This window comes from Megascapheus bottae, chromosome 7, assembly GCF_031878675.1.
Source record: "Megascapheus bottae isolate mThoBot1 chromosome 7, mThoBot2.hap1, whole genome shotgun sequence".
NCBI lineage: Eukaryota > Metazoa > Chordata > Mammalia > Rodentia > Geomyidae > Megascapheus > Megascapheus bottae.
Genome location: NC_143515.1, coordinates 46,022,155 through 46,049,219, shown reverse-complemented (window position 1 = coordinate 46,049,219; position 27,065 = coordinate 46,022,155). Strand labels below are relative to the sequence as shown.

Sequence of the window (27,065 nt, the reverse complement as noted above, 5' to 3'; positions counted from 1 at the left end):
CACCCTGGTTTGTTAAACATAGTATTACTTTCATTCATCATTTTAGGAACCTAGGAGAACCTACAAAATTCCCTTTGGTTTACCAAGCACAAACTCTCAAATAAGAAACCTCTACAAATATCATTACTTTCTGCAGCAGATTTCTTATTAATGGTTCCTTCAACAACACTAAGACTGAAGTTTTTCTTAATGATCCTGCCTTTTACTGTTATCTCTGAACTTTCATTTTCTACTCTCCAAGGCTGTGGAATAAAATTTGCCCTTCAGGTAGCATTTTTTTTATGGGGGGTGGGGTGGGTCATGGGGCTTGAACTATGGGCCTGGGTGATATCCCTGAACTCTTCAGCTCAAGGCTACCACCCGATCCCTGATGCCCCAGCACCACTTCTCATTTTCTAGTGATTAATTGGAGATAAGAGTCTCATGGGCTTTAGTGCCCAGGCTGGGTTTGAACCATGATCGTCAGATCTTGGCCTCCTGAGGAACTAGGATTATGGGCGTGAGCAACTGCACCCTGCTGCACCTGGCTCACGTAGTATTTTGTGTGGGTTTATGTCTTAATTGCTTCTTCATAAAGTTTTTCATGGGTTAAAACATTACTTATTATTCTGTAATTATTTCAGGTGGGGTATTTTTTTCCCTGAACCCAATTAACACAATTGTGCTAACAGGAGTTTTTATTCTAAACCTGCATTAACAGTAATTTGATTAGTTAACATCAGTGGAACTGATTTTAAATAGACTACAAATTTGACATACACACAAAGGCACCTCATTTCATACAATGTTACATAATCTTTCTCTTCTCTTTCCAATATGTTTGTTTAAATATAAAGTTTTTGGGGATCAGGACAGAAGCATGGCTCAAGTGGGAGGCAAAATATTTGTCTAGCAGACACAGAGCCGCACATTCAGGTCAAGTTAGATTGAGTAGAGTTGAATGTGCTGAAAACGTGCAAACACCCACACACTCAAAATCATGAACACCCCCAAAATTAATGCATTCATAAACTCCACCTTTGGAAAAGTGAACATTAAGATTTTAATGAAAATATTAAATACTATCACATAGAAATTAAATCTGAATCAAATTAAACTCCTAAATGGTGATTTTTATTAGGAAAGTACTTCACACATACAGTCTAATAGGTGTATGCCATATATACATCACCATAATATTAAAACAAGAAACCTTGGTCTATATTGTTAGTATTAATAAATCTCCAGAAAAATGAGTAAAAAAAATGTAAGTTTCAGAGTATGTTAGAATACAGCATCAACTGTGTAGTTTAAAAACACAGACTACATTATTATTTATAGATATATACAAGTACAGAAGATGTATAAAAGTATATCCAGAAGAAATAATTTTCAGACTACATTTACCTACAGAATGGGCAGATTTTGGACAAAATGGAATGAACACAAAGTGGGCATTAATTCTACTAACAATTCTGAGCACCAGGAAAAGATTTAAAACAAACATGGCATGGCATAATGTTAACATCATCTAATCGGTGGTGTTAATTATATTCTATAACTTTCCAATTTAGATATAATTCATAATAAAATGGTAACATTCACAGAAAAAAGGTCAAAGAACCGCTACCATTTTCGTATTACATAGGCATGTTAAAACACAATATAGATTTCTTTCCCCAAAGAAGACACAAGATGTTATATCACTGGCAATGTACACAGCTGTGACAAATCCATATAATAATATGAATACAACACTAAAAAAAAAAACCCCTAAATGTTACTACTTCAAACTCTTTTGCATCCAATGACCAAGTCCCACACCACAAACAAGATGTTTTTATTATCCTTTTTATGCCATTTTCTTAAAATGTGACTCAGAATAAAAGGTTTAGCAGAGGAAGATACAAATGACATAGTTAACTTAGACATTTCAATTTAAAAGGAAATATACATCACCTGTAACTTTTTTTAACCAAAGTTTTCTGTCAGGAAAACACTTCTGACTACTACTTTTAGGATCACAGTTGAAGCCTTTCAAATTAAAGATAAACATCTACTTGCCTGCTGTTTCTGATATGCAGTGTTTGGATTTATCTTTGATTCCAAAAGTAGCGATCCTGAAAGATTAAAAAGTAATGTAAGTCTCAAACAATAGCAGCAAACTCTGAGTAAGAAAGTTTTCATGTCTCTTCATCCAGTTGAACATTTGAAGCAGTAGAAGGTATTAAAATTCACGATTTCTTCCAGATCTAGGCTTCATATTTAATTTAGATTTAAATTTTCGATTTTATCCTATCCCCCCATCGATATGCCCTAAGGGAAAAAAAAAGAAACGAAATGAAAACTTTAAGGTCTCTCAACGACCACTTCAAGCCCAGCTTTATTTTAATAGATTTTTTTTTTTTTTACTACATTTCCTTTTTTCTCTCTCTCTTTGGTACCATTCCTAGGGCTTGAATTCAGGGCCTGGTGTCATCCCTGAGCTTTTGGCTCAAGGCTGTAGTCTAACACTGGAAATATAGCTCCACTTCCAGCTTCTGATGTTTAACTGAAGAGTCTCACAGACTTTTCCTGCCCTAACAGGCCTCCAACTGTGATCCTCAGCTCTCAGCCTCCTGGGGAGCTACAGACAGGAGCCACCATTGCCAGGCTTAAAAAAAAACACTGCAAAAATATTCAATGACTCTTAAAATCATCAATGGAATACGAGTTTATCATTTACTCTGGTGTTCTAACTTGTTTAGATTGTAAGGTAACCACTTTTCTGAAGTACCCTCTTACAATAAAAAGCAGCCTGGAGGCATCCAATACTAAAGATGTGCTTGTGCGTGCATGTACTGTGGCAACAGCCTGCAATAAGCCCAAGAAAAGGTGCCTTTTTGGTTTTCTCCAGGACCTGCCGACTTTACATAGTGAGACCCATTGCTAAAAATCCCGGTTTTTCTTTTTATAAGCTACTCAGGTAAGTTTCACTGAACTGTATTTAAGTGTATATACTACAAACATTACATAGTATGTACTATCACAGAGAATGCCTAAGACTGTAGCTAATGTGTGTGTGTGTGTTTGTTGGGCGGGGGGGGGGTGGGGGAGGTGGTAATCAGTTCTGCAGGGCGAGATCACAATCTTGAATACTTTCCCCCACCCTCTCACACTCAGGGCCTCTACAAAGGAGGACGGGTTGGAGAGGAAGGGGTCAAATTCTTAGCAGGGAAGGGGGGCGGAGGAACGGAGAACCCGCATCTGACGGAGGGTGAAGCCTACAAGTTTGTTTTATGTTTTTTTAGATCATACAGGAGGGCAGACTCAGACCACCGTGCTGTCCCCGGAGGTGGCTGTGAGAGCAACCCGGGCCCGGGGCCTAAACCTCAGCCTCGGACCCCTTATCCCCACCACCTTACCGTCAGACTCTGCCCGAACCAGCAGCGACATCCCCTTAAGCTCCTCCACGTAGGTGGAGGAGACGTGTCCGGTGCCCCGGTCGTCCCACTGCCGGTCTTCGTTCAGGGTGTAGACCTTTACTCGTCGCCGTGTGTCCGACATGGTGACTGCGGTGCTCGCCGCTCCGGCCGCCGCCTCCCCGCTCGCCCAGTCGGTGCACCTCACTCTCGAGAGACTACTGTGGAGGCGGCGGTGGCGGCGGCGGAGGCGCTGGTGGTGCTGCTGGTGGTAGTGGCGGCGGCGGCGGCGGCGGCAGCGTCTCTGGAGAGGCCCGAGTTCACCATGGCTCCAAAGGTTCGGCCGCGAGAAGGGGTGACAAGAGCCACCGAGATCCCTCCGCTGGGAGTCTCCGCTAACCCTCAGTTCACCACCCGCACACCCCTGCCCTTCCCTCCCTGTGGCCCCCAAGAGCTCGCTCGCTCTCCCACCGCCGCCGCCGCCGCCGCCGCCGCCGCCGCGGTAACACTACAGGCCCGCCATCTTGTAACCCGACTCTCGGTGCCTTTCTCTTCCTCCTCCAGCAACCTCGCACGGGCTGGCCTAGCAGGGGCTACGGCGGCCGAAGAGTCCAACGCGCGGCACCACTAGCTCCGCACGCGCTTCCGGAACCTTCACGATCGGCGCATGTGCGAGAAGTAACGCGAGACTGGTCTAAGAAGGACTTCCTCCGCTCTCTGCTCACCTTCCTGCGCCGTTGGGCGGGAAGTTCTCGCGAGGTTTCCCGGCAAGAGCCAGGCTATCGTCAGGCATTTGCTTATAAGGTTGTTCTAGGAGCTTCGGAAACTAGTTCTGAGGGAGGGGAAAGGCGGAGTCAACCTGAGGAGTAGGAATCCTCTAAGAGCACTCTCCCGGAGAGACATGTAAGGCACTATGTTGGTCCTCCACGGAAACTCACCCGGTCAGCCTCGGGGGCTGAGGGAGAGGACGAGGGAACGTCGCACCCCTGTAGCCAAAGCGGTGCCCGGTAAAATCGTTATGGAGCTGGTTACAGTTGAGCCCCTGTCCAGAACTGTGCCGTGGGCCGAGACGCCTGGGCGCCTTGCCTGTCCCTCCCAGCCGGTGTGCGGACAGTTTTCAATTTCCCGCCCAAGCCTTGTACCGTTAGACCCGTAGTAGCTGGCCTTGGAAAGTTTCCGCCCGGTGGAAAACACCGCGCGTGTGTGTCATGTGGGAGAGGCATTCTGCAGGTGAGCTCAGGGAAGTCTCGGCCTTCCTAACTCCTCCTTCCCCCTCCACCAAGCGGCCCCGCTGCTCACTCGCGGGCGCGTCCCGAGTTTCCCGTCTTGGGCACTGAATAGGCGAAGGAAGCATCGTTTCGGCCATCCTCTTGTCATTCGTGCCTCAGCCGGTGGAGTTGCGCGTTCTTTACGTACAACTCGTCTTTCAGGCCTGAGCGGTGGAAAGCCGGCCCGCAGGGGGCAAGCTGACCCTGCGGTGCATTTTGGGACTTGTAGTGATTAGTTATCATTGGGCTTGTTAAAACGTGCTTATGTTTTGACTAGATGAGTCATGAGCGAACACTTCAGCAATACACGAAGAGGTGGAAGTTTCTTAGCGCAGGCGCATGATAAAAAAAAAAATCTAATTTCAGAAATTCGAGTCATCGTTTTTAACTCTGTAGGGGAACCTCTGAAAATGTACTTGACTTTCTACATAACTGGCAATGTAGAGAAATATGTTTTGAGGCTAGAAAATATTTCCATCTTGTAGAGTGGGAGAAAGCTTAGACAACTTTTGAGCCCGGGTTCTCCAACGACACTCCTTCCATACAGCCACCTTAGGAAGAGTACTGGGAAGAAACTGGCTTCGCTTTAATGTAAGGAATTCCTGGGAGCAAGTATTCCTTCATTCCATAGAGTCCTCACCTCAGGGGAAGATGCAGTGACAGACCAGAGCCAGGATTAAAGCCCTGGGCCAACTGCTTGCTCCAGTCTGAGAGTAGAACTGCACCACAGCCAATTTTCCTAAGTCCCCTCTCCCCTCCACCCTTTTTGTTTGGCCATACTCATGAGGATTGAACTCTGCTTAACACTGCCAGGCAAGCTATACCACTTCCATCCTTAATTTTTGAGGTAGGGTTATTATCTTTTGTCATGCCTGAGACCACAGTCTCCTACTTTTGCCTTCCTACAGGGTGGGATCACCATGTGTTAATACCATAGGAGGCTTATCTTTGAGGTATGTCTCTAAGTTTGCCCATGTCAAACAATGAGCCTATATCCGCTTCCAGAGTAGCTGGGATTGCTGATGTACTTTACTGTGCCTCCCCTAGAGGTTCTTCAAGCATCCATTAAAAATCAACACTAAAAGCTTCTAACTAAAAGGAACTCACAATTCTGTATTAAGTAACGCAAAAACTTTTCTTAGAGTCGCTATTCCAGCTTTTTTTTTTTTTTTTTTTTTTTTTGTGGGTCATGGGGTTTGAACTTGGCCTGGGGGCTGTCCCTGAACTCTTCAGCTCAAGGCTACTTGCCTTACCCTGGAGCCAAGCCTCACTTTCTGTCTTCTAGAGGTTAACTGGAGATAAGAGTCTTTGGTCCGGGCTGGGAGTTTGGCCTAGTGGTTAAAGTGCTTGCCTAGCATGCATGAAGACCCGGGTTTGATTCCTCGGTACCACATACATAGAAAAAAGCTGGAAGTGGTGCTGAGGCTCAAGTGGTAGAGCTCTAGCCTTGAGAAAGTCCAAGGACAGTGCTCAGGCCCTGAGCTCAAGCCCAGGACTGGCAAAAAAAAAAAAAAAGTCTTGGTCCTTCTATGCAGGGGCTGGCTTTGAACCTTGATGCTCAGATCTCAGCCTCCTGAGTAGCTAGGATTACAGGTGTGAGTCACTGTGCTGGGCTCTATTCCAGCATCTTGAATATGAAACCTGAAGTCGAACATTTGGCTTCTGTTGCAACCATCTTGAAATTTTTTTTTTAACAGGGTCTTGCATATTTTTTTGCCCTGGGCCTCAGAAAGTACATACAATCCTATTGCACACATTATTCATACATAAATATAAATCATGCATGATGCACAGTCTGTTTTGGTAACTAGGAGGTTGGTTTCAGGAACTTTGTGAATACTAAAATCAGTGAATGCTCAAGTCCCTTATATAAAACAACATATACTTACATATAACCTAGTAGTCGTCTAAAGAATCTCTAGATTACTAATAATTATTACCGAAATACAAATGCTATTTAAGTAGTTTTCGGAATAGTGACAAAAAAGCCTATATATTCATATAGATGCAATCTTTGAGTATTATCCATCTAAGGTTGGTTGAATGCGTGAATGCAGTTGCTTTGATATGGAGGGCCAATGATAATCCCTTCTTGGCATTTACTTCTCTGAGGATCAGAACTGATCCACTCATGATGCAATGAGTGGTGAAAGAAGAGGCAGTAAGATGGGACTTGGGGAATGGTTATACTCCATCTCTGGAATAGAGGACTTCTGGAAACTGAAGATTTCACTTCTAGTGGTCTAGAAACTTATCAAAGGAAATCGTGTTGCCTAGAATAATTCAGACTTGAAAGATACAGGGTAAAACAATGCTCAACTAAGGTAAATACTTTCCATACTGCAAATGAGAAGATGAAGGCACTTTACAGTTACAGCTAAACTTGAGTCAAAGGACCTCTCAATGAAGAGGCTGTTATTTCCTGCAGTACTAGCACTGATCACAGAACTAGCCTCTGCTATCCAATGAAGGCCTGGTTAGGAAAAATATGAAGCTTTTAAAACATGGATGGGTACCCTTTAGTGTTTTAGTTTTTATAGATATTCCTGGACCCTCAGAGCTTGCAGAAACTCCTAGGAAGAATAAGCATTTCCCCCTCACTAAAGGAAGTCATGTTCTACAATTCTGATTTTTTTCTGTGAAGTGGTAAGATTGAAATCTCAGCATAACCTATGTAGGTACTGCTGGGCTTGAAAAAGGAAAGATTACATACTAAAGGAATAGAAAATTGAGTGTACTGTGAAGAGTCAGAAGAGTGCATTTGGGAATGGACTTTGAAAGTGCTCAGTTTAAGAAGCTGAAACTAGATAATAATAAGGGGTCGGGGGCAGTGGCTCATGCTGTAATCCTAGCTACTGAGGAAGCTGTGATCTGAGGAGATCTGAGGATAGCGGTTTAAAGCCAGCCTGAGCAATACAAACAACACAAAGCTGTGAGACTCTTATCTCCAATTAATCACTAGGGGCTGTGGCTCAAGGGTAGGGTGGTAGCTTTGAGCTGAAGAGCTCAGGGACAGTGTCCAGGCCAGAATTCAAGCCCCATGACCCTCCCCCCTCCGCCCTCACCACACACACAAAAAGAAAGAATAAGGGTAAGTGAGCTCCTACCACAGCAACTCAGCTCATGGAGAAGATAGCTATGTATACTAGTATGCTTATATGGTTACTGCTTTTTAGCCCAAATTATTTCGTTACTTTGCTGGGGCGGGGGGGGGGGTAGTACTAGCAAAACTTAGCAACTTGTGCCTTGCCTTTGTTAGGTGCTTTGCCACCTGTGCTATGCCCCCTACCTTTCTGCATTAATTTTTCCAATAGGGTCTCACATTTTTTACGTTAGCCAGCCTGGGACTGCAGTCCTACTTCTGCCTCTCATACGACTAGAACGACAGACTTGCACCACCAGTGATGGAGTCTTGCTAATGTTTGATTGGGCTGGTTGGCTTTGAACCATAATTCTCACAATCTCTACCTCCAAAGGAGCTGCAGTTACTGGTATATGCCTTTGGCATAAAGTGGGGCTTGAACTATGAACCATAATCCTCACAACCTCTACCTCCCATGGAACTGCATTTATTGGTGTAAATCTTTTGGCCAGTACTGGGCTTGGGTGATGTCTCTGAGCCTTTTTGTGCTCAAGCTAGGCCATTTCTGGCCTTTTCTATGTAGTTTATTGGAGAGTCTCATAGACTTTTCTGCACAGGCTGGCCTCAAACCGTGATCCTCAGACCTCATCCTCCTAAGTAGGATTACAGCTACTAGTGCCTGGCTTATAAGCAGTTTTGTAACAATTTTAAAACTTTTTTTTATAGATAGTTCGTAATTGTTTCTCATTCCCTATTAAGTACAGCACACTGATTAGGACCTCCAGAGCTATTCAGAGTACTAGTGTTGCTTCTTGTTTGTTTTGACTTTTATATCCATATTTCCAGTGTTAGCTGTATACTTGTGTTTAATTTCTGAAACAACTAAGTTTAAGACTCATCCTATGAATTCTATATGTCACCTCATCTGCATATAGTGATATAGTTATTCTAAAGTTGTTTTGAAAGATGTTTCTATCTATATAAATTATGATTACACATTTTTATACTTGGTTTTATTTTTAAGATCCTGTATTCTAACTTACCAGACTTTGGTAATTACATTAAATTTCATAGCCACAATATAAAAGAACTGTTTGTAGTCAATTACTTAATTTAGTTTCATAAAACATGGGGTACTTTTCAATGCTTCCTATCTTTTGTAGAGCAAAGTGTAGGATTCAAGTCTAATATCTCAAACTCTTCACTGACTTATATACCGATAAAACTATTTCTACCTTAAAGCTTGTCTTTTCATTTATAAGCATCCCTTAAAAGTTTACTCAAATATGGCCTTAGTTCAAATTTCACATTATATAAATTTTAATTTTTCTATATAGAATTAGCTTACTTTATCCCTAAAAAACACCTATATATCGATGACTTCATACTCACATTTAAGTGGGACACCTCTTCCTCAAAGCAATTTTTTCCCCTTTAAGTCTATGCATACCATAGATACTGTTATTCTTACAATCAGGCCTAAACCACTAGTTATAACTAGTTCTCGTTCCTTCATATTCTACCTTTCTCTTTCTATGTAAGTTAATCTAAATCTACCCATTATCTTCTTTCTTTATTTATTTTTTTCCATTATCTTCTTAAAATTACCCTGAAGTATCTTGGCATTTTCTCAGGCTGCCTTTTCTTAATACTTATGTTTTGTCTTATACCAATGAGAATGCCATTTATAAGATTTACTAAACTCTGTTAAAGTTTTGTGACCAGCTTGAAAGGGAATATACTGTTATAAATGAGCCATATTGGGCACCAGTGGCTCACATCTATAATCATACCCAAGAGGCTGAGATCTGATGATGGAAATGCGAAGCCAGTCCAGGCAGCACAGTCCATAAGATTTTTTATCTCCAATTCATCACCAAAAAGCCAGAACATTAGTCTTGAGCAAAGTAGCTCAGGAACAGTGCCCAGGCCCTGTATTCAAACCCAAGCACCAGCACACAAAAAAGCCAAATTAAGTCCCTCAACTCATTATTTCTGGTAATTACTTTGAACAAATAGGTTCCAGTTTTGAAAGGGAATGTTCTAGTTTGTGGAATAGTTGTAGGCAAGCAAAGAGTGAGTGAGCTAATTATTATTGCCATTACTACATATGAGGAAGAAAAAGGTATAGAAGAAATGCATTATGATTGCATATAACTTCTATTATCTGGTGTTTTAGGTATTTGAGCATTACTGATGCAATTTAAGATATATAAATGGCTTACCTTTAATAAATTATTGATTTATAAACTAAGTAAAAATAAAATATAGGTTACTACTGAAATAAAAAGGCATATGTAAATGAATATTTTAATACAAATAATTTGAATATATTTATACAAGCCTACAAATTAAGAGGACACTACTAAAATTTTGCTCAATGGAATATCACCCTAGAATTGTTTTAAAAAAATAAGTCACTGGGAAGAATTAGATGGTGACTGTGAAATGGATTCTCTCATTACTATGCTGCTTCTGTCATTTAGAGTTTTGACAACACTTGTAGCTGGAGACTGAAGCACTTTACGAGAAAGTCTCATTCTCCCATCTGCTGGATCACGCCCAAAGTATTTCACCTGTGTTAACAAAATAGTTTAAAGTTACAACACATTGACTGACATCCAAATGAAAAGACATTCCGATTTGCAAGATATAAGTAAGGCAACAGATTGTTTTTACTTGTTCACTGAAAACAGACAAATGATACAGAATCATTGATTATTAGGCTAAGTAGTTATTACAAAAATAATTAAAGGACATCAACCATTTAGTTATTCTATTATAATCTGTTAAACTCATTTATGCCTTTTATTCTCTCCAGATCCCTACACTAGAAGACCAAAGTCATGGTGAGTAATTCTGAACAAGGGCTTTTTCAACCTAATTGTGGTACAAAGTAAATCAGGATTATGCTTAGGTCATGAAGATTTTCACTAATGCTTGAGGGCCTATTACACTAGAATTTTTTGGTTTCACTATGGAAAATAAAGGTTAGAGGGAAATGTGGCAAGTTTCAAGTCGCCTCTGATTTAAAATATACAAAAAAGGAGCCTATGCCGAGTTGGTTTAGTTCTCCTTCCCTGGATCCTACTTGAACAATGAGACTACAGACTGGGAATAACTAGAAGCCTCAGTTACTCAGGTCATGATTAAGTATAACTGGAACAGAATGGCCGCCAGAAACCCTAGATTAGCAATGAGTTCTTTCATTTACTTATAAAGGACTATAAAAGGGCTAAAGATAAATTTGTTATCAGAAACCTGCACCTGAAATTGGCTTTTATCTAACTGGCTCTTACACAGTTTAAACACTTTTACTGTCAAATATGGAAAAACAAAGTCTTAACATGATGACTAAATTGACAATGCTTACAATTTAGTTATCAGTGTTCATATGTCTGTCTTTGCACAGCCTGTAATACATTTATTTTTTTTAAGCTGTAAAGATGAATATTGTTTTAGGTAAACTCTAAATCTCTAAATTCCTAATAATAATATGATAGTTCCTAATAACAAACCTGAAGGTTAAAAAAGCAGCATATAAATAAAGCACATCAATAACATTCTATTCTTTGAACTTAGTAAAAGTTACATTTTAAGGTTAAAAGATTAATCATAGTTACCTGAATTTCTTGGCCAACTTCTAATCCTAGGGCAGTAGGGTGTTTAATCTGAAAGAAAATATGCCAACATATTAGTTACATAATTGCCTAATGTCTATGGAAGTATACATTATTTTCCCAGGTGGGCAACAGTTATATTTATTTTTCTAGTAATTACAGTGATTCAAAAGACATTCAGAATAAGTTAAAAAAATTTTTGAAAATCTGCAACTTGTAGGTAACTGTTGACAATGAGTATGTGCATTTAATGTATACATGTTGCATTTATAAGAATGGGCCATTTCTCTTACCAACACTGGAAATTTCCATCTACCTTCAAGTTACATATATTTATTTGCAGTTTTAAAAATTATTGTTGATATTGAATACTATGTTGGCATTTAAAAGAGCTAGTGGTAGACTAATGGTAGAACATGGGCTTAATTTAAAGGTCTTGAGTTCAACCTTCAGCACTAAATAAGTAAATAAATGAGAAACAAAAATCCCAAATGATGTCCATATTCTTTACTTAACTTTCTATTGATACTCATTTTTCTTATCTTTGTCAAAAAGCACAATGTCCCTAAGTTTTTTCTTATCTCTGTCAAAAAGCACAGTCTCCCTGTTTTTATCATTATTGTGATTTTTGCCACTAACAATAAAAAAATGAAACTGGATCATGCCTTTAATCTTAGCTACTTAGGAAAGAAGTTTGGAGGATTGCAGTTGGAGCACAAAAAATGCATGAGACCCCTTCCTCTCCCCACCCCCAAATAATAAAAGCTGACATAGTGGCCTGTAACTCTAATCCCACATATGTAGGATGTGTAAATAGGAAAATTATGCCCCAGACTGGCTTGGAAAAAATGTGAGGACCTATATGGAACATAAAGTAAAAAGATAGGGAATATGACTGATGTGGCACAGCACCTGCTTAGCATATGCAAAGTCATGAGTTCAAACCTTGCCATTAAAGAAAACTCAATTTTAATTTACTTATATTTTTAATTAAATGTTATAGAGAAAAAAATCCCCAACTAAGCTTATTCAAATACTCATAATTTTTCCTAGTACCTCAAACTCAAGATTTCTTTTATCCTACCATCCTTTAAAAACACTTTTTTTTTTCTGTTTTTGTTGGTCGTGGGGCTTGAACTCTGGGCCTGGGCGCTGTCCCTAAGCGCTTCAGCTCAAGGCTACTGTCCTACTCCTGGACCTGGGCATTGTTCCAGACCTCTTCAGCTCAAGGATACTGCCCTACCCTTGAGCCAAGCCCCACTTTCCGTTTTTTAGAAGTTAACTAGAGGTAAGAGTCTCAGGTCCTTTTGTGCCCGGGATGGCTTTGAACCTTTATCCTCAGATCTCAGCTTCCTGAGTAGCTAGGATTACAGGCATGAGCCACTGCACCCAGCAAAAACGAAACACATTATATATTTAAGAATTTGGTGTAAAAATGAAAAGTATTGCTGGGCTTGGTGGCTCACATCTGTATTCCTAGCTACTCAGGAGGCTGAAATCTGAGGATCATAGTTCATTGCCAGCTTGAAAAAGAAAGTCTGTGAGACTCTTCAATTAACAAGCAAAAAGGCCAAAGTGGAGCTGTGGCTCAAATGGTAGCCTTGAGCACAAAAGCCCAAGGCTAGCACTCGGGTCTTGAGTTCAAGCTCTAGAACTGGCACACACACAAAACATCTAGTGCGGTAGAACATGTCTATGCCTATAATTATAGCACTTAGGAGAGGCTGAGGCAGGAAGACTGGAGTTTGAGTTTCACCTGGGCTACCCTGTCAAACTGGAGATCCTCTTTTAGGATAGCCAGTGGTTTGCTGTCTCATGGACTTTAGTGCCTGGGCTGGCTTTGAACTGCAATCCTCAGATCTTAGCCTCCTGAGCATCTACGATTTTAGGCATAAACTACTGTGCCTGGCTAAATGTTAAGATTTTTTTTTTTTTTTGGTCGGTTACGGAGCTTGAACTCTGTGACTGGGTGCTGTCCCTGAGCTCTTCAGCTCAAGGCTACTGCCCTACTCCTGGAGCCACAGCCCCACTTCACTTGCTGAATAATTTTGTTCACTATTTTACCCTCTGATCCTCATAGATTTTACTTGGGTAGTCGTGTGTGTATGTGTATCTCTCTATATTTTTCTCTATATATAGAGATAGATAGAAATAGTAATATATCCCTATTTCTCCCTGCCCCCCCAGTCAGTTGTTGGGCTTGAACTCAGGGTCTGGGTACTATCTCTGAGCTTTTGTGCTCAAGGCCAGCACTCTACCACTTGAGCCACTGTGCCACTTCTGGTTTTTGAGTAGTTAATTGGGAATATGTGTCTCACAGGGATTTTTCTGCCCAAGCTGGCTTTGAACTGTGGTCCTCAGATTTCAGCCTCCTGAGTACCAAGAATTACAGGTGTGAGCCACTGACAGTGCCCAGCTTGATAGTCATATTTTTAAATCTTCAGCATAGACTATAATAAAGACAATGTACAAATATTCCAAGAATTACCTTAGAATAGGTTGGTCAGTAGAAAACTGGGAAAATGTGGCTATCAGTAGGTATTTGTAGTAATTGTTCTGTAGTTCTATCTCAAAATACTTAGGAAGCCAGGTGTTGGTGGGTCACACCTGTAATTGTAGCTAAATGGGGAGGCTGAGAATCTAAAGCATCTCAGTTTGAAGCTATGCAGAAAAGTCCATCTCCAAAATAGCCCCCCCCCCAAAAAGCTACAGGAGAGGCATAACTGAAAAGTACAGGGCCCTCAGTTCAAACTTTGTATGGGGAAGAGAGAAATCCCTGAACAAAATAAGAAATCAGAAGGAGAAACATAAATAATTCATATAACAGTGTAAATCTCTTTTACAGTAGTACCTGCCATTTTTGTAAAGCACACAATTCTTGTTAATTTAAACAATTTCAATGTAGATATTTTAACACATAAATCCATTTTACCTTTCGCAGGTCAAGTTGTGAGTTATGAAGCAGTACTGCAGTCATATTTGGATATAATTTTACCATGACTCCAGTGTCTCTACAAAAAAAGGAAAGAGACCCTGTTTAAAGCAAGTTTATCTACTAAGAAAACATTTTTATAGGAGAAAAATGTAAAAAAAAAACAAAACCCAAAACCCTACAGAACCCACTGCATTACATGTTTTTATAATTACAAAAAATAAGATTACTTAAAATATACTTTTTTAGATTACAATTCTGGGGATTAAACCAAGGGCCTCATGCATACTATGTAAGTACTCTACCACTAAACCATATCTCCCAGTCCAGATAGATACTTTGGTTTTCTCTCAGATTCTTTTCAACTGAAATTACAGTAATTATGAATCAAAAAATAAAGAAAAACTTTTACAACACACATTTACTTGCATTTTTCTTTATAATTTCCAAAATTTTTGAAATGTTAAGTATTTCTAATAAGTTTTGAAAAATAGGATTATATTGGGGCCTGGAGTATAACCTAATGGTAGGGTGCTTGCCTAGATGCAAGCACCCATGTTTGATTCCTCAGTACCACATATACAGAAGAGGCCAGAATTGGTGCTGTCTAAGTGGTACATTGCTAGCCTTGAGAAAGTCCATGCACAAGGCATAGGCCCTGAGTTCATGCCCCAAGACTGGCCAAAAACATAGGATTATGTGATTATTTTAACTTGTCAAAAACGGTTTGGAGGTTGAAAGTGTGATAATCATTAAGTATCTTTAAAAGAAGACAACTATAACAATGAAGAAGAAAGAATGGCTTTGTCTATTTTTGGCCAGATTCTTTTTTTTGAAAGTTACAATAGAAGAAAATTTTTTCTTTAGAAAAAAATTAAGCTAGAATAAAAGCTAGAATAATGTGTTACAATTATAACCACAGAATCATATTATCAAAAATCTACTAACTGGCATACAAAAAGTAGATTATATGGAAAACTGATTAATAAACTCAACATCTTATGATGTCATAGTAAAACTAAAAAAATGTGAAGTTAAGCTGGGATTGTAAACCAATGTACTAATACTGATAGTAATAAATAATAATAATAATAAACCAATATACTATTACCTAATTTCAGTTATTGTGGCTGTATAAATCGCTCCAAATTCTAATTTCTGCTCTTGCTGTAAATGCAAAACAGGATGTAAAGTTCATAACAAAAATAGAAACAAAAAACAGTAGAAGCACTTAGTATAAAATCTTTACTTACATCATCTTTGCACAGTTCAGTAATGAAGTCTCTTGCCTCATGCATAGCATTAGGTGTTGGTGCAAATATGGAGTATGTTTCTTCATCCACCTGACTAATAGTTACACCTTTTAAAAAGATAATTTAACCCCCCAACCAGAAAAAATTCATTTAATTTCACAATTAAATATATCAAAGTAAATCTGTTCATTCTATTTGGAGATTAGTCTAAAAAGTCAGTGTGAGAACTGTGTGTGGGGACCTCAAAAGCAGATGGGTAGGGTTATACTTTGCTTAATCACCACTTTGGGAATTACAGGATTAATTCATCAACAGGCACACATTACCTTCCTGCTAGGCATCTGCACTGTACAAAGTCCTAGTGATACAATTGTGAACCAGTGTCTGAGCATACCAGGGCTAATTTTTGAGGTTCTAGTTTGCCTGTTTTAATTAAGATTAAAAAATTTTCTGCAACTTTTCTTACCTTCTTTTCTTCCTCTAGAAAGAATGGGTGAATGAGGGGCAAAATTATTCTAGTTTCTCACACTTAATAATTTGCTGAGGTGACTCAACTTCCTGTCCTAACCTAAAACACTGTTTCCATAAGAAGCAAATTAAAACCAACTATTTCTACATATATTCTTTAAACAAAAGAGTAAATGAAACTAAATCAAAGTAAAGCTTAACTTCTCTATAATAAAAAAATATAAATGTAAAAAATGTGATGAAGGGGCTGAGAATGTGGCTTAGTGGTAGAGTGCTTGCCTAGCATACACGAAGTTCTAGGTTCGATTCCTCAGTACCACATAAAAAGAAAAAGCCAGAAGTGGCACTATGGCTTAAGTAGTAGAACACTACCTTGAGCAAAAGAAGCTCCGGGACAGTGCTCAGGCCCTGAGTTCAAGCTCCAGGAATGGCAACAAAACAAAACAAAACAAATCCCCTCCCAAACCCTTGATGAGTTCTTTCCTTGAAATAATGACTCACTGTATTTGAGACTGGCCTTTAATGTGTCATTTCCCAACTCAGTCTTCCAAGTAGTGGGATTAGAGGCTAAAAGGATTCAGTTTTCGTTTAGTATTTTGTAGGTAGTTGGGGTCTTGTGTTTTTGCCCAGGCATGTCTCATACCAGGATTCTCCTATTGCAGCATCCTATGTAGCTAGAATCACAGGCTCCAACCTCTATGCCCAGCTAGTATTGATTAAGATGGGGGTCTTGTGACTTTTTGCCCAGGCGGGCCTAGAACCAAATATTCCCAATCTCCACTTCTTAAGTATGCATTTTCAGGGCAATACAGTAGAAATCAACTAGTAAACTTACATGGTATTTTAATAAGACCCAAACTTCATACAACTCTTACCTGTTTGAACCTGAAGTTTCTTTAAGTGATATCCACCTGGTCCAATGAATTTGGCTCGTTTTGATAATGGAACCTGAACAGTTTCTGAAATACATTATGAACAAATATAACTATGTATGAATATATGGCTTGTTTAAAAATACCTTTATACTAGCCAGGCACTGGCTCACACCTGTAATCTAGGTGGCTGAGATTTGAGGATTGCAGTTCAAAGCCAGCCCAGGCATGAAAGTTCGTGAGACTTATCTCCAATTAACTACTGGAAAAACCAGAAGTGGGGCTGTGGCTCAACGGGTAGGATGGTAGCCTTGAGCTGAAGAGCTCAGGAACATCACCCAGGCCCAAAGTTCAAGTCTCACATCTGACAAAAAGAACCCCGAAAAACAAAAAACAAATCCTTTTATACTATAAAATAGAAAAGGCTTAAGTGGTGAAAGTTACTGAAAAAAAAATGTAAACATGCTCCTACATTGGAAGTATTTTTCCTTACTTTTTTATGTTATTGGGGCTTGAACTTAAAGCCTTAGGCTCTTACTAGGTTTTTCTGGTAAAGGCTAGTGCTCTACTACTTGAACCATGTCTTATATCTGGCTTTTTCTTGGTTACTTGTTTAGATATGAATCTCTTAGAGTTGTCTGTCTAGACTGGGTTTGCACTGTGATCCTCAGATCTCTTGTTTCTTGAAGAGCTAAGATTATAGGCATGAGTCACCACAGCCTGGCTAACTCCCTCTGGATTTGATACATATAAACAGAGTATATGTAAATTAGGATAAATATATGTCTACTGAAACATTTATCATTTCCACACATCAACAATATTGAAAACCTTTTCTAATTTTTATTGATATATTTTTTGGGGGTCATGGGACTTGAATTCTGGCCTGGGTGTTTTCCCTGAGCTCTTCAGCTCAAGGCTACCACCCTACCCTTGAGCCACAGCTCCACTTCCCATTTTCTGGAGATTAATTGGAGATAAGAGTCTCCAGGCTTTGTATTGCCCTGGGCTGGCTTTGAACCGAAATCCTCAGATCTCAGCCTCTGAGTAGCTAGGATTATAGGCATGAGCCACTATGCCAGGCTTATTTTTTACTTTTTTTTTTTTTTTGCAGTCCTGGTACTTGAATTCAGGGCATGAGCACTGTCCTTGAGCTTCTTGCTTAAGGCTAGTGCTTTACCATTTGAGTCACAGCACCACTTTTGGCTTTTTCTGTGTATGTGGTATGGAGGAATCCAATCCAGGGCTTCCTGCACGCTAGGCAAGCACTCTTACCACTAGGCCATGCTCCTGGTCCTGAAATTTTTTTTTTTTGCCAGTCGTGGGCTTGAGCTCAGGGCCTAAGCACTGTCTTTGGACTTTCTCAAAGCTAGAGCTTTACCACTTGAGCCTCAGCACCCGTTCTGGCTTTTTTCTATGTATGTGGCACTGAGGAATCAAACCCAGGACTTTGTGCATGCTAGGCAAGCACTCTACCAGTAGGCCAAACTCCTGGCCCCTGAAAATATTTTAAAGGTACTTAAATATTTGTATTTACTTGTATGGGAAAAAAAACTGAAAAAGTATTAATAGTTCATATATTAATGTTTATGTTTATGATGAAATCAGTAATAATTTTGATGTTTTACCTACAACAGGTCCATTTTCTTTTCTAGATGCTCGAGGTTTTGCAATAGTTTTGTTCATTATCTGTAATATTTCCTTCTTTGCCACTAGAAGAGATAAAAATATGGAAGTTATAACTGCACATGATAAATGTGATATGGAGTAGCTGCATTGTTAAGTTTCTCTGGAGTAGCCAGGAGTGGTATTATAGTTCAAGTGGTAGAGTGTTATCCTTGAGAAAGCCCAAGGGCAGAGTTCAGGCTCTGAGTTCAAACCCCAGGACTAACCGCCCCCCAACACACACACACACACGCACGCACGCACACACGCACGCACGTACGTACGTACATTTCTCTCTTTAGGTTTAATGATCAAAGCTTCCCTGAGTTCAAACCCCAGGACTAACCACCCCCCAACACATACACACACATGCACGTTTCTCTCTTTAGGTTTAATGATCAAAGCTTCCCATATCCTAATTATCTTGAAGTTCATTCATATACCCTCTTCTAAAAATTCTACCTTAGAAAGCTGCTTAATTTGTAAAAATTGCAATGTTTGGCTAGTTGTCCAATAATTAATACTTCTTGACCCAAATAAAGTTACGTGAGTTTTTTCTGCCAAGTTTTTTTTTGGGGTGGGGGGGTGGGGGTTGGGGTTGAACTCAGGGACTAAGTGTTGTGCCTGAGCTTTATTTGTGTAAAGCTAGTGCACTACCACTTGAACTACAGCTCAAATTCTTGCTTTTCTGGAATTTTATTGGAGATAAAGAGTCTCAATGACTTTGCTGCCTCAGCTGGCCTTGAAACATGATCTTCAGATCTCAGCTTCTTTAGCAACTAATAGTATGGGTATGAACCACTGGTACTAAAAATTCTACTTTGTAAAGCAATATAATAAGCCCAATGGGAATTATAGTCATTCCTAACAAATGAGGCAGAAATGAGAGGAAAACAGGCAACTGGCTTACCTGCTGCTTGCTGAATGGCTTCCATTACAACTTTTATTGGTATTCCAGGTAATTTAATATCAGCCTAATATAGAATAATAAATGACCATTGATTTTTGACATTATTTTAAATATTGCTAAAATGAAACAAAGTGAACTTTAAAAATACCTGTAATGCAGTTATTCCTTTATTTGTACCAGCTATTTTGAAATCCATGTCACCATTGTAATCTTCAATTCCCTTCAACAATATAAGAAATTATAATCAAGTTTTAACTGAAACGAAATTCAACCATAGTCACTGTAGAATTCCAAAATATAACTTTAGTGGTAAAGTATGTCCTCTCAGACCAAATACAAAGAAATGTGTCCTAGGTTAAGCCATTGTGGATTCTTATATAATACTATACATTTTTAACATATCCTTTAAAATCTGTGATCAGAAGCAAAAGAACCATGGCCTTCTTATTCTTATAGTACTAGTATTATTCTAGGCACATACCACCAAACAGACTTGTATTTATACTATTTATTATAAAATATTTGAAACTGGTAATAGACTTGCCAGAATATCTGTCAGCAAACGATAATCTTCTATTTCACCGTTCTCTGGGTTGCTTTTGGTAACCAATCCTATTGCTACACCTGCAACAGCAGATGAAATTGGAACTCCTATAATTAAAAAAGAAAAAAGTGCTTTGAGAATAATGTATGTGACATGAATACTTGTCATTCTGTTAGTACTTATTCATTTTTAGTGGTGGTACTGGGGCTTAAGCCAAGTCTCCAGCTTCTTTTGCTGTGGTTACTTTTAGTCATACTGCGACATGAGCTCAGGGATTCATGTTCCAGACTAGGCTTGAACTGGGATTTCTGCCTCATTAAGTAGTTATGACTAGACTTGTGCCAAGCACTGGCTCTATCCTGCCTGGTAATTGTTGAAATAGGTAATTTTTGCTTGAACTGGTGTGGCTTGTGGTCCTTCTCCTTATGCTTCCAAATGTAACTGGGATGCCAAGTGTGCACCGCCATATTCAGCTTTTTCTATTGAGATGATATCTCACGGACTGTTTTTTGTTTGTGCTGGCCTTGGAACTGTAATCTTCCCAATCTCCAGCCTCCAAGTAGCTGGGATGACAGGTGCATACAACTGTATCTAGCTATTATTAGCTGAAATGGGGTCTTGTGAACTTACTGCCCATTGCCTCAAACCAGTCATTACAATTTCAGCCTCCCAGGTAGCTAAGATTACAGGTGTAAACTACCAGTGCCCAGTCTTGAAATTTCTTCTAATGTAAGGGATAGTGTTCTCTAAGATTGACAATTATCAAAGCTGAGTTCCAAAAGTCTTACCAAGTCCCCATCACATTTCTTATTGACCACTTAATAATGCCACTTAAAATAATGTTAGCATGTATGTACTGTGCTTGAAAATAACATATGTATTTTCTTTTCCAGTTCTCAGGATCAAATCCAGAGCTGTATGAACTCACTCTAGGCAAGTACTCCACCCCAAGATGTAATTCTTTTTTTTTTTGCTAGCTGTGGGGCTTGAACTCAGGGCCTAAACTAAGCACTATCCTTGGGCTTCTCTCAATGTTAGCACCCTGCCACCTGAGCCACAGCACCACTTCCAAGCTTTTTCTATGTATGTGGTACTAAGGAATCAAACCCGGGTCTTCATGCATGCTTGGCAAGCATTCTTACTACTAGGCCAAACTCTTGGTCCCCAAGATATAATTCTTTTACCTGCATCCATTAATGCCAAACTTCCACCACAGGCAGATGCCATTGAAGATGATCCTATCAAAAGAGAAATACTTGCTTTATAATAATCTCACTCCATGAATGGTTGTCATTTAAGCTTCACCTTTTAGCCCCGTTTCCTTTTGTGGTATCAATTTATGTATCTCTGATAAAGTGATGGTATAGTGAATCCATGTAATGGATCCCCTTGTTTTAGGCCCTACATTATCCAAGTTGGTTTTTCTCTGTGGTTTATTTGTAAGAAATAATGAATCCAAATCAGAGCTATTAAAACAGATTCAAAAAAGAAATACTGGTTTTTATAGCACTTTTCAAGCATTCCGCTAGCCAAGAACAGAGATTCAAGATAACAGTTTGATCAGTGACTTTTTTCCCCTTTAATAGGGTTGGCTTGGGGCCTCAAGAGTAATGAACACAGTGTAACACAACTTTGAAAAAGCTGTGATATAACAGGGAATCTGGTCTTTCTGTTAGGGAAGAAATATTTTCCTAACATACCATTTGACTCTAGGACTTCAGATGTGACTCTTATGGTAAAAGGAAAATCTTTGGGAATAACAGGATACAAAGCTTTCTCAGCAAGAGCACCTAAATGAGAACAGAAAATGATAAACTAAAAATGTACCATGTGTCCATAAGAACAGCATGTAAGTTTAAAGAACTGTACTCACCATGTCCAAGTTCTCTTCTATTTACTCCAGTGACTTTGCCAATTTCATTAGTCGCATAAGGAGGAAACTTAAAAGAAAATAAACACAAACATGGATCATACACACACACACACACGACATAGAAGGATGCCTAGGAATTACCAATGCAATAAGCTATAAGACTGTAGAATATAATATATGTAATTTTTGTTTAGAAACATACGCACATTTATATTATATATACACACACACACACACACACACACACACACACACACACCCCACACACACACAAAGAAATTCATAGACACACACATAGGGAAAATGTCTGCTGTAAAAATGTATATACCACATCATTAAAAGTAGTTATTTGTAGTGTGATAGTGAATTAGGGATGAGAAGCTGCCTCAAACTTCCATACTGTTTACTTACCGTAACAAAATATACATTTGCAACAACAAAAATACGCATTAAAAAAGTACACTCTGGCTAGGTGCTGATGGCTCATGCCTGTAATCCTAACTACTCAGGAGACTGAGATCTGAGGATTATAGTTTGAAGCCAGTTTGGTCAGGAAAATCTGTGAGACTCTTAATTCCAATAAACTACCAACAAAGCTGAAAGTGGAGCTGTGCCTTGAGCAAAAAATCCCAGGGAAAGCTGGGCGACAGTGGCTCAATGCTTGCAGTACTAGCTACTCAGGAGGCTAAGATCTGAGGATTGAAGTTCAAAGCCAGCCTGGGCACAAAAGGACTTGAGACTCTTATCTCCAATTAACCTCTAGAAAAAAACTGGAAGTGGGTCTTGGCTCAAGGGTAGGGTGGTAGCCTTGAGCTGAGGAGCTCTTATCTCTACATAACCACTCAAAAACTAGAAGTGGAAGCCTAGCTTTGAGTAAAAGAGCTCAGGGACATTGCCCAGGTGGAGTTCAAGCCCCACAGCTAAAAGAAAAAAGTACACACTGAAGAAATACAGATTATTTTGATAAGGGTTTTATTTACACAAAGGGTATAAACTGTTTTGGCATAGGTATATTACCTTAAAAAAATGAATTAGGAGAGACCAGGAAAGTGACCCAGTGGTAGAATGCTTGCCTAACATGCATGAAGCCCTAGGTTCAATTCCTTAGTACCATATACACAGAGAAAGCCGGCTCAAGTGGTAGAGTGCTAGCCTTGAGGAAAGCCCATGGACAGTGCTCAGCCCTGAGTCCAAGCCCCAGGACTGGCAAAAAAAAAAAAAAAAAGGAATGAAGCATGAATCAAGTCCTTGAATCTAGCAGTCACTTTGCAGGAAATAGGACAGAGGAACATGCAGAATTGCACCATGAGTGTGTGATGAGCAATACCACTCTGTTGGGAACCTATAGATCAGATGGCTCTGGGAATTCACAGATAGTTTATCAAGAAAAGGAGAAATGTATTGGTCAAAAGATACTTGAAACATCAAAAATGTAAAAAATGGATCAAACTAAATAACCTTGGATGTAAACTAGAAATGCAATAATAATCTGCCCATGTGCTTAACAGCTCATGACAATGGATATGCTGCACTTATTTCTTCTCTGGCTTCTTTTTATAGCATATGAAAACAACTAGAACAGGATATTTATAAAGGATTCATAATCCATGTGGATATTCTATAACATACTTTTTACATAATATGTTCTCTGCAGGATAGAACAGGCTCAATAAAACTGAAATGTTGGGATTCTGGGGAACCAACAGTATTACTCAAAAGTAAAATGATTGCTACTTTTGCATATCTTTTCATGGCATATGATTAAGTAATAAAAGTACTATCTGTTACTTCTGGTCCCTTAGGAAAGTTGTAAGAAAAATCTGCCACAAGCTTAATTATATACAATGACTTCAAATACAGTAGCAATGTTAAATACTTACCTCTTTTACTACCAATCAACTGAATAAACAGGAACATTTAAACGAGCTAACAGGAAAACATTATTTGTCTGTCTGCTGAGGTATTTGAAAAGCCCAATCCACTGAGGTAAATAAGTCTAATTCTTGACTAAAATAACACTGTTGCTATAATTTTTTTTTACTTTCTTTAATTTTTATGTATGACTTAGGACAGGAAATAAAGTATTGGAAAGCGTCTACTTATCTATCCAAATCTCTTCTGTATGCCACCTTAAGAGATATATGATAAAATGTAAAAGAACCCCACAATCAACTGATAGAAGAACCCAGCTATACATGGTAGTCACTGTAAAGTTCTTTACATTTTGCTATTCTCTAGGAAATTTTCACAATAAAATGCTGAGAAATATATGACCTTACCTCATAGTGCAGCATGAAATTTTTATCTTTTATTTCACTACGAACAAAAGGCATAATATTAAAGACATTATAGAAACAAACAAATTTATTACACAATTAAAACTTTAGAGGAAGATTTTTAAAAACACAACTGGGTATTAATGCCAGTTGGCCTAAAACAGGAAACATGAAATTAGAAAATGAATAAGAAATGTTTGTTTTATTTTGAGACAGGGACTTGCTATGTTGCTTAATTTTGAGGTAGCTTACAAGGCTTAAGCAATCCTGATCTAAGTTCTGACAGGTCACTCCTATATCCTAGTTACTCAGGAGGCTGAAATTTGGAGGACTAAAGTACAAAATCAACCTATCTCCACAGCAAAAAAGCTGGGCTGAGGCATAGCTTACAGTGGTAGAGCACCATCTGAATAAGTAAAGAAGAGAACTTTGAGTCCCTGAGTTCAAATCTCAGTACTAGCAATAGTAATACAATGACTAATAGTATGCCATGAATTTCAGTTATATACTGAATTTCAGTATACTGAAATTCATTAAATATAAACATAGAACTTACTTTATAGCTGTTATAATGTGGTCTGACTTAATGTTGGATTCTAATGAATCAAATGTAACAGTACAGAGCACCTAAAAAGTACACAAAAAATGTTATTAGACTCTAATATACTAACCAGAAAGATAAAAGCCATAAGCATCATGTACATTCTATTGTTTAGCTTGTCTTCACTCCAAACTAAAATTATTTGAAGAATGCACTGAACTCTTAAAACAATGAGGATATGAACATTCTATAAAAAAATTAGTCATAGGGAGCTGGGAGTTTGGCCTAGTGGTAGAGTGCTTGCCTAGCATGCATGAAGACCCAGGTTCAGTTCCTCGGTACCACATATACAGAAAAAGCCAGAAGTGGTGCTGTGGCTCAAGTGGTAGAGCTTTAGCCTTGAGAAAACCCAAGGATAGCTCAGACCCTGAGCTCATGCCAAAGACTGGGAAAAATAAATAAATAAATAAATAAATTAGTCATAATCTTAATACAGTAAAGTTATTCATTTTATAAATATCTGAGCTGTATATAATCCCAACAAGCTTTTCATATCATATAGACTGTAAGTAAAGCATTGTACTAAGAGAGCTTAGGGAGGAAAAGAATATAAAAAGTCTATAAACTAGTTCATAGATGTACCCCCCACACAATTTTAAGATAATAAATTGCCTTAAAAAAAGTCAATATTCTTTGGGGAATTATAACTAAAATTCTACAATGTATCACTAAGGAGGTCCAAGATACCCTCTACATGAAACAAGAAATAAGACTCTTTCCAAAGAGAAAAGTCTAAGAATGGCTGAAGACAGATCCTTAGTTGAAATGTTTGTTTAGCAAAGACTTTCAACAGCTATTATAATTATATTCTAGGATATAAAAAACAAATTAATGAACAGGAAAAACATTATCTCAACCTTGAAAGAAGTCAAGTGTTAATGAATATGAAGACAGGTGAATGGAAATTGACTAGGGAGCCATGTAGCTAGTGGTAAAGTGCTTATCTACATGAGTTCGGCCCTACATTTAAGAACTAAGCACAGCAAAACGGCCCTATGTTTAAGAACTAAGCACAGCAAAAACAGAAGAAAAAAAGAGAAAAGAAAACCTAATGAATTGAAGGAAGGGAGGGAAGGAGGAACAAAGAGTTCTATCTCCCAAAGAAGGTAAAGAGTACACAATCTCAGGGACTAGCAGAATAATAACAAAGAAAAGGCAGCCATACACCCTCCTTAGTTTTACTGCTGAAAAGCAAAGAAGACAAAAATCTTGACAGCATCCCATAAAAACAATTTTTTGAATAACTCCTTATCAAAAGAAAATCAATATGAGGGGTAACAGTTACATAAGTAAGGTAATGAGTATATTTCTTTTTCAACAGTGTTACACTTTCCTCATTTTCTCCCACTTTTTCCCCATCCAATACCCCCCCCAAGTTGTAAAGTTTATAAAACCCACAAAAGTAAAAAAGGGGATCAAAACTAAAGATCTGAAGTTTATTCTACATATATAAAAATCTACTGCAGAAAAAGCCTAGAGGCAAACAATAAAGATGGAAATTTGTTACTGAAAAAGACTAATGTCTAAATCATAAAAGAAATGACTCCAAAGTAGCAGCAAAAATATATTAAACTATATTAGAGATAGAAAAAAATGAAACAAAAAAACGAGTCCAGGATAGGGACAGAAATTTCACAAAGGGTGCACTTGACCCCGAGTTACTACATGATACAACTATAAAACAGAAAAAATGAGCCCAAGGATATGGACAGAAATTTCACAAACAGTGCACTTGATCCAGAGTCACTGCATTATATAGCTATAAAACAGAAAAAATGAGCCCAAGGATAAGGCCAGAAATTTCACAAAGCATGCACTTGATCCAGAGTACATTATACAACTGTAGAAGACACAATCTATGTGAAAAAGTTCCCTGGAGGTATACAATCTCCTAAGGTATAGTTTATATAGAATCATTTCTCATCTGCTTTTTTTATTTTCTTCTTTCTTTGTCGGTCATGTGGCTTGAACTCTGGGCCTGGGCTCTGTCGCTGAGCTCTTCTGCCCAAGGCTACTGCTCTAATCCTTGAGCCACAGTGCCACTTCTGGTTTTCTGATGGTTAATTGGAGATAAAGAGTTTCAGACTTCCATGCCAGGGCTGGCTTTGAATTGTGATCCTCACATCTCAGCTTCCTGAGTAGCTAGGATTACAGGCATGAGCTACCAGTGCCCAGCTCATCTGCTTTTTTTTTGTTGAAGGGGAGGGGGATGGAGTTGTTGGTTGTGGGATTTGAATTCAGGGCCTGGGCCCTATCTTTCAGCTTTTATGCTCAAAGGCTAGTGCTCTACCAGTTTGAGCCATAGCTCCACTTTTGGTTTT

The 27,065-nt window shown here is 38.8% G+C and overlaps 2 protein-coding genes and 1 long non-coding RNA gene across 4 annotated transcripts in view; 1 reads left to right on the top strand and 2 right to left on the bottom strand.

Annotated features, from left to right (window-relative positions):
• The window catches only part of Ppp4r3b (protein phosphatase 4 regulatory subunit 3B), a 45,875-nt gene extending 42,067 nt beyond the window's left edge, over positions 1 to 3,808 (bottom strand). The window contains exons 1-2 of one of the 2 annotated variants that reach the window (XM_090336895.1): positions 3,384 to 3,808; positions 2,044 to 2,099 (exon numbers count right to left, since the gene is read on the bottom strand). In XM_090336895.1, the coding sequence (XP_090193021.1) occupies positions 2,044 to 2,099; positions 3,384 to 3,525 (198 nt within the window). In that variant the 5' untranslated portion in view covers positions 3,526 to 3,808. The remainder of the gene's footprint in view (positions 1 to 2,043; positions 2,100 to 3,383) is intronic. The other variant, XM_090336894.1, reaches the window with a different exon arrangement.
• A 322-nt stretch (positions 3,809 to 4,130) lies between these two features.
• The window catches only part of LOC150060729 (uncharacterized), a 31,918-nt gene continuing 8,983 nt past the window's right edge, over positions 4,131 to 27,065 (top strand). Inside the window, exons 1-3 of the long non-coding RNA XR_016536258.1 lie at positions 4,131 to 4,283; positions 10,552 to 10,579; positions 20,888 to 20,931. This is a non-coding gene — a long non-coding RNA (uncharacterized LOC150060729). The remainder of the gene's footprint in view (positions 4,284 to 10,551; positions 10,580 to 20,887; positions 20,932 to 27,065) is intronic.
• Positions 10,015 to 27,065, bottom strand: part of Pnpt1 (polyribonucleotide nucleotidyltransferase 1) — a 32,268-nt gene continuing 15,217 nt past the window's right edge. Inside the window, exons 14-28 of the mRNA XM_090336893.1 lie at positions 24,700 to 24,770; positions 24,147 to 24,183; positions 21,868 to 21,934; positions 21,695 to 21,784; positions 21,179 to 21,232; positions 19,995 to 20,101; positions 19,599 to 19,670; positions 19,451 to 19,514; positions 18,504 to 18,587; positions 16,879 to 16,962; positions 15,536 to 15,642; positions 15,394 to 15,449; positions 14,283 to 14,361; positions 11,354 to 11,401; positions 10,015 to 10,306 (exon numbers count right to left, since the gene is read on the bottom strand). Coding sequence (XP_090193019.1) covers positions 10,148 to 10,306; positions 11,354 to 11,401; positions 14,283 to 14,361; positions 15,394 to 15,449; positions 15,536 to 15,642; positions 16,879 to 16,962; positions 18,504 to 18,587; positions 19,451 to 19,514; positions 19,599 to 19,670; positions 19,995 to 20,101; positions 21,179 to 21,232; positions 21,695 to 21,784; positions 21,868 to 21,934; positions 24,147 to 24,183; positions 24,700 to 24,770 — 1,179 coding nt within the window. The 3' untranslated portion in view covers positions 10,015 to 10,147. The remainder of the gene's footprint in view (positions 10,307 to 11,353; positions 11,402 to 14,282; positions 14,362 to 15,393; positions 15,450 to 15,535; positions 15,643 to 16,878; positions 16,963 to 18,503; positions 18,588 to 19,450; positions 19,515 to 19,598; positions 19,671 to 19,994; positions 20,102 to 21,178; positions 21,233 to 21,694; positions 21,785 to 21,867; positions 21,935 to 24,146; positions 24,184 to 24,699; positions 24,771 to 27,065) is intronic.